We start from the raw sequence: 13,628 nt of genomic DNA on the forward strand, positions 1-13,628 counted from the left end.
TTGGCCGAATTCATCTTTTCTTCGATTGCAACCAGTCTCCCTGTCCCTGCAGCTGAAAAACATCCCCACAGCATGACGCTGCCACCACCATGCTTCACTGTTGGGACTGTATTGGACAGGTGATGAGCAGTGCCTGGTTTTCTCCACACATGCCACTTAGAATTAAGGCCAACAATGTATATCTCGGTCTCATCAGACCAGATAATCTTATTTCTCACCATCTTGGAGTCCTTCAGGTGTTTTTAGCAAACTCCATGCAGGCTTTCATGTGTCTTGCACTGAGAAGATGTTCCCTCGGGCCACTCTGCCATAAAACCCTGACTGGTGGAGGGCTGCAGTGATGGTTGACTTTCTAGAACTTTCGCCCATCTCCCGACTGCATCTCTGCTCTTCAGGCAGTTCCTTTGGCCTCGTGATTCTCATTTGCTCTGACACGCACTTTGAGCTGTAAGGTCAGGTGTGTGGCTTTCCTCATCCAGTCCAATCAGTATAATCAAACACAACCCGAGTTAAATATATGAGTGTCACAGCAAAGAGTCTGAATACTTATGGCTGTGTGATATTTCAGTTTTGCGTTTTTAATAAATCAGCAGAAATTTCGACAATTATTTTTTTTTCTGTCAATATGGTGTGCTGTGAGAGAATAAGAATACCCCGCTTCTGTTAAAATGATGGATGGCCTACGATGTCACCAGCTGGCAGCGTGCCAGCGCACATGCGGAATGACGTCACATCAGCTCAAAACAAAATGATGGATTGCCTATGACTTCACCAGCTGGCAGCGTGCCAGCGCACGTGCGCAATAACGTCACATCCGGTCAAAACAAAATAAGATCACTTTCCGGGCCACATGTCCCCAATGATTTCACATCCGGTGAAAACAACATAACACCGTATCCGGTGAAAACAAAATGACGCCACATCCGGTGAAAACAAAGTGAGATCATGTTCCCTGGCATTTTTGTCACATGACATAATGTTGGGGGTCATCTGTAGAAACAAAGGAAATTACCTGTGAATATGATCCCTTCTAGCCCCGTCCCGCGTCGGTGGTGGGTGTGACCGCGCCCCACAGCTTTTGGCAAGGCAGCGGCAAAGAATGAGGTCATCACGTGACTTGTCTGAGATGTTACGGGTCATGTCCAGTGGTCACAACCCCACACCTGTAGAGAATGGGACACTCATGTGGCTTCAGCAGGTGACATGGGGTGTCTGAGACGTTAGAAGATCTGAAAAAATGTTGTATGTCGCCAAGAACATGTGTTTTCTCTGCCCAATGGGTTGTGCGAAACGCTGAGCAGACCATCAGTCTAGGAAATCCCCTTTTGTGCAAATGGGAACACGCCCAGACATGTTCTCAAGGTTCTTATCAAAAAACATGTCTAGGTGTAAACCATAAACATGTCAGTTTTACATTTCGTGTGGGAGTTTCCGAGGCGAAAACATGTCTTGACATGCTTCTCATTTTCAAGGCTCTTATCAAAAACAAGTGCAGGTGTAAAGCATTATGTGATGAATATTAATACATCTAAACCATAAACATGTCAGTTTTACATTTCGTGTGGGAGTTTCCGAGACTCTGATCAAAAAACAATCTGAAGTGCCCTATGTGATAAGAAGATTATAGGTGTGTAGAAAATCAATATCAAGTAGGTATATATGGCTTGCTTACACATGGCAGGCTGAAATATGGCCTTCATGAAAACAAGTTGCGTTGGCAGCGTTGTAAAAACAAGTCCCGCCATCGACGCGTGACGGGGCCGAAAGGGATCATATTCGCAGGTATGATCATAAATGACCTTTTTTGGTGCCGATATGACACCTAATGATTTCCTTTGTTCATACAGATGACCCCCAGCATGATGTCATGTGACAAAAACGCCAGGAAACATGATCTCACTTTGTTTTCACCGGATGTGACGTCATTTTGTTTTCACCGGATGTGGCGTCGTTTTGTTTTTACCAGATGTGACGTTATTGGGGACACGTGGCCCTGAAGTTGATGTAATTTTGTGTTTGACCGGATGTGACATCATTGGGGCACCGGATGTGCCGTCATTGCGCATGTGCGCTGGGACGCTGCCAGCTGATGACGTCATAGGCCATCCATCATTTTGACAGAAGCGGGTATTCTTAGTCTCTGCTGTGTGTACATTAATGAGGGAAAAAAAGAACTGAAATGATTTTAACAAATGGCTGCAATATAACAAAGAGTGAAAAATTTACGGGGGTCTGAAAACTTTCCGTACCCAGTGTGTGTGGCGTGTGTGTGTATTATATAGATATATTTTTCTCTCTCTCTCTCTCTCTCTCTCTCTCTCTCTCTCTCTCTCTGTATATATATATATATATATATATATATATATATACAATTTCTCATATCATTAGGACACCTGCATGAACCTAATGAGATCCAATACAAAAGCTCTATCAAAACTTCTCACTTTACAAAGGGATAATCACCACCAAAACTTTTAACCTTTGTCAACTGAATACCTAAAAGGATGAAAAGGTGTATCCACATCCACAAGGTTTTCTTCATTTGGGCATGTGGATACACCTTTTCATTCAGGTGACAGAGATATAACAAAAGCACAAACAGGACGATTCAATTTAGTTTGTAACTTGACAGCATCTGACCTGCATCCTCCGAGGAAATGTTATTCAAATTGGATGCGATTGGGTAGAATCTATATTTCTTTGTGGATGTGTGGAATATCATCAAAAATCAGTGTCAATAACCTTAAACGAATATCTACTCATGATATATGCTTCCTGGCATGGGTAATAACGCAACCTGTAAAAATTGAGTCTTGACATAGGAGTAAACATTCTGCTTAAATAAAGACAATATAATGCTCAGTTTTGAACCTGTCACTGAAGGGTATTTATTTGATATGTTAGTTTTATTGGTTGTCATCTAGTAATTTTCAGTGGTGTAGAACTGCAGTGTATTACTGTACATACTAAGAGTTGTGTCTTGTATTTTGCACACCTTACAGAGTTAAATTAGGCAACCAAAATATTTGAAACTGCTCTCAGTATGATGCAGTAAAATGGTATACCACTACAATCCACAACCACAATAATAAACTACTGTATTAACTATTATTTATTTATTCATTTATTTATTTATTTATTTATATTTATTTATTGTTGTTAAATTAATGGCTCTCCGACAAATTCAATCAAAATTGAGCATTATCTTTGTAGAGGCAGAAGTATTGGCCTATAAAGTGTACATGCTATTGTCATACAGCAGTGATTCCCAACCATCGTGTGCCGTGATAGTTCATTAGGTGTGATGCGGGAAATTATCCCATATCCCAATATTTTTTCATTAAATATACATTTTTGTACAAAAATGAGCATTAATTTACTATAAATAATGTATATTTGTTTATCGATCTAGGCCAGTGAGATATAGTGGCAGGCAGAACTATTAAATGTTCTTCCAGTATTTATCCACTCACCATGGTAAATTTATCCTCTTTATCCCCTTGTTGTCATTCATACAGCAGAATAATAGCTTTGTGTCAACAAAAAAAACTGAGCCCAGAGTTCACAATAAGTAAATTTGTGATAAAATTGAGACAAGATCATTCTATGTGTGTGTATGTGAAAATATACTGTATATACAGTATGTATGTATGTATTTCTCACTGCTTCCAATTCAGTCAAATTCCAAATATAATCATTACAACTTCATCACGTCTGAGAGGAATATTCAATGTGGATCCTCTTGAGGCCTGGAAGGACAGTTTCTTTATTTACACTTGAGAAAAAAGAGCAAAGACGAGTGCCCACTTCCTCAATCCCACGTTTCTTTCTTGCTTACCGCAGCCCACACACACCTGTCGTTATTTCCCACATGTAAAATGTTGCATAAGTGCAGGTTGACTCACCCGCTGTGGTTCCGTCCCTGCAGGCTTTATTTCGGTGAACAGCAAGAGCATCCCGTTTTCCGCCAACGAGGGCAGCGAGATCCTTGACCTGGACGGGGACATATATCTGGGGGGTCTTCCCGACGACCGCCAAGGTCTCATGCTCCCTCCAGAGGTGTGGACCGCCTCCCTGGGCCTCGGATATGTGGGCTGCGTCCGGGACCTCTTTATTGACGGCCGGAGCCGCAACCTGTGGAGACTGAGCGAGGTTCAGGGCGCCGCGGGCGTCAGCAGCCTATGCACCAGGGAGACTCATGTCAGGTGTGGCCGAGACACGTGTGCCAATGGCGGGCACTGCAAGGAGGGGTGGAACCGACACATTTGCGACTGTAATGGCACCGGCTACCTGGGGCCCAACTGTGAGAAAGGTATGAGCCTCTGAGAGAGGATGCATGGATGGATGAATAAGTAAGCAAAAAATACCGCTACAAAGCTTTTATCACACTTTGAAGTCTATTTTATTCATCACTCAGCTGGAAAGTGACATTAAATAAATATGTACAGGAAAAAAGACCATTGCTTAAAACCTAGGAGTCCCATATAGTAAAACATTTTTATGTAGAGTAAAATAATCTATATGAGCATTGTAGCTGACTGTGTTGATTTTTGGTCATCTGATCATGTGAGCTGCCTCACAGCTCAGAGGTTCTGGGTTAGAATCTCTGTTCTGGTGTTCCTGTGTGAAGTTTATATTTTCTTCCCGTGCTTGCGTGGGTTTTCTTTGTGTACTCCCACATTTCAAAAACCTGCATGCTAGGTTATTTGAATACTCCAAATGGACCATAGGTGTAAATGCTTGTTTGTCTATATGTACCCGGCAACCAGTCAAGGGTTTACCGCATCTCTTGCCCAAAAAGATTCTCGTGCTGCATTTCAGAAAACGCGCAACTTGGAAATTTCAGACCAAGTCAGCATTTCCTATGCTGCATTCAAGACTTCTGAGAAGAAGAAAAGATATCCCACTTAGAGCTCACGAGGTCTGACATCAAACGATGTTTGTCAAATGTGAACACATTGTGTGTAGGTGTAGTGCTATATCATCTCTGCATGAAGTAATTTGTTCAACTTAAAATGTTTTAGGCTGCTAAAATATGTACTGTATACTGTATATGCAGTATGTCAGGACTGCCAACCGTCTACAAACAAGCATCTGCCTTTTTTAAAATTGTTTTAATTTATTTATTTACTTATATATATATATATATATATATATGCCGCACAGTGAAACATATATATATATTTATATATATGTTTCAATGTGCGGCACAGTGGACGACTGGTTAGAGCGTCTGCTTCACAGTTCTGAGGACCGGGGAGTGTGGAGTTTGCATGTTCTCCCCGTGCCTGCGTGGGTTTTCTTCGGGCACTCCGGTTTCCTCCCACATCCCAAAAACATGCATTAATTGGAGACTCGAATAAATTTCCCGTAGGTGTGACTGTGAGTGCGAATGGTTGTTGGTTTGTATGTGCCCTGCGATTGGCTGGCAACCAGTTTAGGGTGTACCCCGCCGATGATAGCTGGGATAGGCTACAGCAGGCCCGCGGCTCAGAAAATGGATGGATGGATGGATGTTTCAACTGGAAAACTAATAGATTATTACTCTGAATTTGAACTTGTTAATTTATTATTAATACCACCACAATCAATCAAGGACATTGTAAATTGAATGCCATGCCTCTCCAATACAATATACAGTGCACCTCCCTAATACATGTACTACTACATTATGTTAGGCGGCACGGTGGACGACTGCTTAGCACATCTGCCTCACAGTTCTGAGGACTGTGGTTAAAATCCCGGCCCTGCCTGTGTGGAGTTTGCATGTTCTCCCCGTGCCCGCGTGGGTTTTCTCCGGGCACTCCGGTTTCCTCCCACATCCCAAAAACATGCGTGGTAGGTTGATGGAAGACTCTAAATTGCCCTTAGTTTTGAATGTGAGTGCGAATGGTTGTTTGTTTCTATGTGCCCTGCGATTGGCTGGTGACCAGTTCAGGGTGTACCCTGCCTCCCGCCCAAAGAGGGCTGGGATAGGCTCCAGCATGCCCACGACCCTCGTGAAGCAGTACAGAAGATGGATGGATGGATACATTATGTTATATTGGTAAATCTACATGTACAAGGCGGTCCAGGCCACAGAGAAAGGGACAGATTATGGTTGATCAGAGCCATTTACTGTATAACTAATTTGCAGTAAAGTTCCAGCTCTTGAGAGGTTTTTTTATAGAATGATCAGTATTGTGAGGTTGCTAGGCCTTTGAGTGTTGCTTTACTGGCAAGAATCGCTCATTTTCAAGCAGATTGTTTCCTCACAGAGAGGTCAAAACACAGCAAGTAGTATGTGGGATGTATGGAAAAATCTCTCCTACACACCCAATCATTTTGTAACATCACTACATGATAACTTTGAGTCTGTCACAAATCTGATTGCTGCTGCATTAGCGCCCACTGTCTACAAATGCTCCAGCCTTTTTCTGCCATCTGCTGCAAAAGATGAAAACTGCAATGTCAATTTAAATCATGGAGTAACACTGATAAGCTTTTAAAATGCAGGGTTGAAAATTCTACATTGCCCGCAGGTGTGAATGTGAAATGGTTGTTTGTTGATATGTGCCCTGCGATTGGCGAGCGACCAATTCAGGGTGTACCCCGCCTCTTGCCCAGAGCCTGCTGGGATAGGCTCCACAGCATGCCCGTGACCCTAGAGAGGATAAGCGGTACAGACAATGGATGTATGGATGGATGGTTCATGTGAGTGCTGCAAATATGAATATTATATATTAATGTTGTATTTTAAGGGTTGAAAAGTGGAAACAAAATGCTTTCCCTGCAACGAAGAACCATTATTTAGTAACTTGTAGGAGAGTTGAACTCAATGATTTCTCCCAGCCAATCAGCTGAAATGAAAAATAAGTAAAATACTCTAATGAAATATGTGTTAAAAATATATGATTATAGGTGCAGCACAGTGAAATTGTGGTTAACTTGTCTGCCCCACATTTCTGAGGTTCGGTGCTGAAGCCTCAGACCTTCCTATGTGGAGTTGGCATGTTCTCCCCATGCTTGCATGGGTTTTCTCCGGATACTCCATCCCGCATCCCGAAAACATGCATGTTAGATTAAGAGAAAAGTTTAAATTGTCCATAGCTGTGACTGTGAGTGTTAATGGTTGTTAGTCTACTGTATACTGTAGAGAAAATACCCCGCGATTGGCTGTCAATCAATCCAGGGTGTACCCCGCCTAAAGTCTGTGGGGATAGGCTCCAGCTAATGAGGACAAGAACTAGAGAAAATTAATGGATGAATGATATATGATTATTATGAAATAGTGAAAAATAAAAAAAATAGAATATGAAAAGAATATGAAAAATACTTATTTCTTAATATTCAAGTTTTCATTGGCATCATTACCTTTCATCAATTATTAGCTGGGAAAAATCACATGGCAAGGTGGCCTCTATTTTGACAAAATTTTGCAAATATGGTGCCTTGTCCCCTATACCAGTGATTCCCAATGACTCTGCCGCTGGATATTATCAAATTTCATGTAATTGTTCATCCATCCGGGCGTGCTGGAGCCTATCCCAGCTGTCATCGGGCAGGAGGCGGGGTACACCCTGAACTGAACAACCATTCGCACTCACAGTCACACCTACGGGCAATTTAGAGTCTCCAATTAATGCATGTTTTTGGGATGTGGGAGGAAACCGGAGTGCCCGGAGAAAACCCACGCAGGTACAGGGAGAACATGCAAACTCCACACAGGCGGGGCCGGGGATTGAACCCCGGTCCTCAGAACTGTGAGGCTGACGCTCTAACCAGTCGCCCACCGTACCGCTGTAATTGTTCAGAAAATTATTATTTAGTTGAGTGTTTCTCAACAATTCTTACCCTGGGACGTACATTTTCCTATTGTCGCAGAGTCGCGACCCACATTTGCAAAAGTGAAGAACAAAAAAGAACATGAATTGTAGCATATTTTTAAACATAACATGTGCTTACATGTTCAAAGTGCTTTTCAGAGCACTTTATTAAAAAAGTGAGGATGAACTTGACATCTTGATGTACAAAAATCCATCCATCCATTTTCAACACCACTTATCCTGGTTAGGGTCACGGGACGCTGGAGCCTATCCCAGCTGACTTCGGGCAAAAGGCGGACTACACCCTGAACTGGTCGCCAGTCAGTCACAGGGCACATACAGACACAGACAACCATTCACACTCACACCGTCACTGAGTGGGAACTGAACCCACGCTCGCGGGACCAAAGTCCGGCGAGTGTACCACTACACCATCAGTGACTCTGTACAAAAATAAAATTAGTTTTCATAATTGCACAAAATGCCTCGAAATTTCACTCATCTTGGCACTGATCTTTTCTTTTTAGTAAAGTCACGATAATGTTATTTTCTAAATAAAAGTCAAGTCCGAACTGGGATACACTGAATATTTCACTGGACAGGAGGTCCTCATTATCACTAATCTACACCGTCAATCTACAAGTCATAATTACATAAGATATTTGTATGAAAATCACTTGATAAATATAAACCAATCCAATGAAAAACAGTGTGCCATTAAAGAATGCCGGTTTTGTAACCACATATTCTTATGCCACTGTGCAAACTAATTCATTGTGCGCCATTCGTAACCTCGAACAATTGTCTATTGGTACCGTTTAGGACCCCTTGTAATTTTTTACTACCTGTCCAAGACTCACCCATTGTGACCCACTTTTGGGTCCTTACCCACCAGTTGAGAATCGCTTACTCCCAATAAAGTATCTTTCTTTATCTATGCCAGCTACGTATAGTGACCAGCAGAACAATTAAATGATGGCAGAAGGTATGAATAAACTGAATCCATCCATCCATAGTGCCATTTTTGCGTGGTGTGCTGTGAGATTTTTTTCCATTGTTGGGAAACACTGCTCTAAAGAACTAGACATCACTTTGTTTTGATTCATTGTGCTTTATGGTTAAAGAGTTGTATTTTCCACTGCACAGATGCCACAGTGGTGAGCTACGACAGCAGCATGTACCTGAAGGTGATGCTTCAGAGGACGCTGCACACGGAGGCTGAGGACGTGTCCCTGCGTTTCATGTCCCAGAGGGCCTTTGGGCTGCTGGTGGCGACCACGTCTCAGCAGTCAGCGGACACCCTGCGCGTGGAGCTGGACGCGGGCCGAGTCAAGCTGACGGTCAACTTGGGTAATGCCGCATCAGCAGATACGCTAGCAGATAATATCTCAGATGACCTTTTTGCAGGAAGAGTCACTGAGCCACTGATCTCAAGATATTAGTCCGCTGTCACTCTTTTCCATGCCATCCTCGTACAATACAACTCCAGTTGCTTTTAAAGAGATGCACATCCCTTTATTATATTTACTTCAAGTTAAAAAATACAAAACATTCCAATCATTTTAAACAAAATGTTTTAGGAAAGAACTGTTGATAGAGATTACAGATTACATCATAATGTTTTCATAACTTGTCAATACATATGTGGAAACTCACAGCTAGACGTGACTTAATCTTAGTCATTTACACTGAGTACCTTTCATGCCAGGTATTTTTTTTATGTTTGAAACATTAAATGCCAAGTTTAGTGTCATCCGTAAGGAAAACGGTTAGCTTTACAGCACTAGGCATATTACACCTTTGGACAATGTGTGGATGTTTTTTTTTTGTTTGTTTGTTTTGCGGGAGAGGTGTTGGGGGGGGGGGGGGGGGGGGGGCATGCCAACAAAGAGGATAGTGCATCTGAAGGGTTCATGTTATGACTCCAAATTGCAATTCCCTTAGCAGTTGTGTGAACGCTGAAATATGATGTCACAGAGATAAAAGGGCATTACATCAAAGCATGGCCAACTCATTTCTCTGAGTAGCACAGCACTGACAGTAGAACGATCTGATTGGATGGTGAGTGTTTTAAAGGTGATGCCATGATATCATCATTGCATAGTTTTTTTTATGTCCTTATTCTTAAAATTATATTAGATTCTAAAAAAAAAAAACGTTTAATGCTGTGAATGTGCTGTACCATGATAAGCCTAATGAGCAGCACATTTGAACAAAAAGGACACATTTATTTTTAGAATGTTAATCACTGCCATTGACGACTTTAGAAGTCAAATATCCATGTTAACTGGGAAGGCTGGCGACCGGTTTAGGGTGTACACCGCCTCCCGCCGGAAGATAGCTGGGATAGGCTCCACCACCCCCGCGACCCTAGAGAGGATAAGCAGTAAACAAAATGGATGGATGGATGGAAAGAGCCACCTATTAAACACTCATCTTTAGACGTGACGGTATAGACAAGCTCGATGCACCATATATGGTATATGAGATGTGTCAGAAAAGATATACGTATTTCAAATCCGAACTTTGAGTTTTCCCTTGTAATGTGGGCCAGATGATCAACCAGCACGTTCATAAAGAGATCCTGCAGTGCTTCGTTCAGTTTGCGAGATGAGGCGATAGTTGTGGTAGGACAGCTGGTGGTTGCTTTATCAAGACAATGTACTGCTCACATTCGAGAGTTCCTGGCTGAGAAGAAGCAACCTACCTCACCCAACCTGGCTCGATGTGTTATTCCTCTTTCCCAAGCTCAAGGGGGTCATCAAGGGGAGCCATTTTAAGATGACATCAAGAGGGCCGTGACAATCGAGTGGCCGAGGATTCCCGATGAACCCTTTCAGGAGTGCAAGAAGACATGGCAGAGAAGGTTGGGAAAGTGCGTTGGACTCACGGGGTTTACTTCGAAGGAGAAAACCTGCAGGGTGAATGTGAAATATCTTTTATGACATCAGCCCGTTCTGACACAGCTTGTATATAAAATATGAGCTATTCTCACAAAGTCAATATAAATAATATAGTATATCGACTTGGAGAAACATGTTGAGAATAAAGGACTTATGATGTAAATTACTTTAAGAATGTGATTATAGTTAATTGCTTAACACAAGGGATTGTTGCCTTTTTAAGCAACTGTGGTCTTTGTCTGTCTCTCTCTCTCAGTTCATGCAGTGGTCAGGTCCCATCTGGCCGTCTGTCTCTCAGCTCTTTCAGCCCTTCAATGGCTTGTCTGCAGTTCAAGGAGAAGGCAGTCAGAGACCACATTCATCACAACGCTCACACATTACACTTTCAACCGCACACGTGGCCATTGTACAACACACCTCCTCACTAGGCCTGTCTAGTTGAGAGTCTCTTCACTGAGCTTAGGGTGTCACCGAAGAACAAACATACTGTACACGCACATAAAGCATATATACACACACACATACGGCACACAAAGTGAAACGGTGGTCTCCGGCTTTCTGCATCCACTGCTCTGTGATGGTTGACAGTTCGGGAGCACTCCTCAGCTACGCGATGTAACATAGTCATGCACTCTGGCTGCATCATCTTAAATATTCACAAGATGCAAAAATTACCAAATGGGTCTATTTCCAGCCCAACGCTCAGTGAATTATATATCGTATTTAGAAGACATTAAGTGGTTTTAGGCTTGGGCAAATGGTATGTGACTTATGTTTTGTTTTTCCAAGTTCAGCGTGGCTGTAGGTCGTGCAAATCGCCTCTTTCCTCTGCATTTGATGTGCAAAAGGCATCAGCACCATGCAAGCCTGCACAACAAGCAGGAGACATCTCAGCTAACTGGAGTGCCAGAGTCAATGAAGCAGGAGCTCGGTCTGCTTGATTTTTTTTTAAAAATGACCAAGCCAATTAACACAAGCCTTTGGAATGCACTAGAATATCTCAATAATCATGTTTTCTCATCCTATCCTAACTTATACATTCCTGGGTCACAAATCTTAGTTACGTCTGATATATATTGAGATCCAAAACAAGAGCCATCTTAAATGTTTACATTTGCTTTCAATGTGTTTACTGTTTTTGTACTTAGAATACAATAGAATCAAATTATTGATGCAACGATACACATAATTGTAATGTGTCTAGTCCAATGAAATGGAGCATAGCAGCTCTCTTAGATGCTGAGTATCGGGATAGATACAGTAGATGGATGGATGGATGGATGGATAGATAGATCACCACAAGAATAAACTGAGTTATGACTGTTGAGACAGTGTCAATCTCATTGCATTATCTTATTTTGATACAGCTCTCGTCTTGGTTCTCATTGTACTGTGCAGGGTACCTAATGAATTGTGCTGTGAAGGAGAGGTCTTTAATAAATGACTTCCTAATGAGCAACATGCATCTTCCCTGTTAACGTGAGGCAGCAACATAGACTTTTATCTGGTTCCAATTTAGGCTTTTATTATCTGTCTCTTACATTGTGCTCACCGAGATGTACACTTGCTACACTGCAGCACAGCCAAAGCGTGCATCGTCATGGTAACCGCAATTCATTCGCTGATGCCGATTCTAAACAGCGTAATCAAAGCTGGACGCGACTTCGGCTCAACCTCTTCTTTCACAGTGACTAAAGCGCTCATTGATCTGCTTCATTCTATGGCCGGCACACGCTGAAATGTTTCCTTTCACTCACTGTTCCTTCTCTTAATGCCATTTGCACAGCGGGGAGGAAAGAGGCGCTTTAGACTCCCGAGGCTGTCCCCGGATGGTGGGCTCTGAGAAGCACTGACGTGTCTGCAGAATGTACCTTGAAGGATATGAAATATTTTCTCCCCACTTTTTTTTCTTCTTTTAATCTCACCATCTCACTCTCTCTCTCACCAGATTGTATCAGGATAGACTGTAATCTCAGTAAGTGTCTCCCACCATTATCTACAATATTGTGATTGAAAAAAAAAATACATGCACTTTGATGTATTCCTGCAGCTCACTGCTCTCATATAAAGCTAACATTATTATGTCCAGCAGTATATTCTGTTCACAACTGGCCTTACTGTATATACGAGGTAGGCAGGTCACTTGCATAGTGAAATGAGTAGAAGAGCTGTAGCATAAAATCTTCACAAAAGATCCTAATAAGTGATTGATTTTTTTACATGTTCATTATTGTACTGTAGTCACTTTGCAGTGGTGTAAAAACTGCACTGGATCTTGCTGTAAATTAAAAAAAAATATTAGAAAGATCTCTATGTCGGGGTGGGCAACTTTTGGACTTTTGTAGAAAGGGGCCATATTTGACGTACTGTATGTATGTGTGTGTGTGTGTGTATGTATATGTATATACATATATAATTATATTATTGTTTTTAAATGTTATAATTTAATGAATGATTTAGCAAATTATTTAAGACGAATTATTATTAACGATTAAAAACTATTAAGTGTAGTATGTATGTATGTTTTTTAACTAATATTTTTAATTGTACTTTTAACAGTAGATAAATTAGCAAATTAGTTAATAAGATAAATTATACATCAAAAATATTTTTTTGGGGAAAAAAGGTAATCTAATGCAGCAAATCTCTTCTCATTGTAAATGTTGGCTGTTGTACACTGGTCCTAAATACTCCACAATAATTAAAGTATTGCTACACTAATTAAAATCAATCAAACAAAAGATATTTTTTCCAGCAATCCAATGTTCTTTTTTGCTTTTCATTTTATCTCACAAAGGCGGAATTTTTGACACAGCTCATATTTTGTCTCTCATTATTAGTGTTGAGGTGTACCTAATGATGTGTCTGTTTCTGTGGTTGTGTTGCATTGCTCTATTCTAATTTGGGTGAAAATAAATAT

The 13,628-nt window shown here is 41.5% G+C and overlaps 1 protein-coding gene across 9 annotated transcripts in view; it reads left to right on the forward strand.

The window, feature by feature from the left end:
* LOC133416460 (neurexin-2-beta-like) overlaps positions 1-13,628 on the forward strand; it is a 196,748-nt gene that overhangs the window by 87,502 nt on the left and 95,618 nt on the right. For 6 of the 9 annotated variants that reach the window (XM_061703372.1, XM_061703379.1, XM_061703375.1 and 3 more), the window contains 3 exons: positions 3,929-4,312; positions 8,952-9,155; positions 12,657-12,683. In XM_061703372.1, the coding sequence (XP_061559356.1) occupies positions 3,929-4,312; positions 8,952-9,155; positions 12,657-12,683 (615 nt within the window). The remainder of the gene's footprint in view (positions 1-3,928; positions 4,313-8,951; positions 9,156-12,656; positions 12,684-13,628) is intronic. The other 3 variants (XM_061703374.1, XM_061703376.1, XM_061703382.1) reach the window with 1 other exon arrangement.

The sequence above is a fragment of the Phycodurus eques genome, chromosome 17, assembly GCF_024500275.1.
Source record: "Phycodurus eques isolate BA_2022a chromosome 17, UOR_Pequ_1.1, whole genome shotgun sequence".
Classification (NCBI taxonomy): Eukaryota; Metazoa; Chordata; class Actinopteri; order Syngnathiformes; family Syngnathidae; genus Phycodurus; species Phycodurus eques.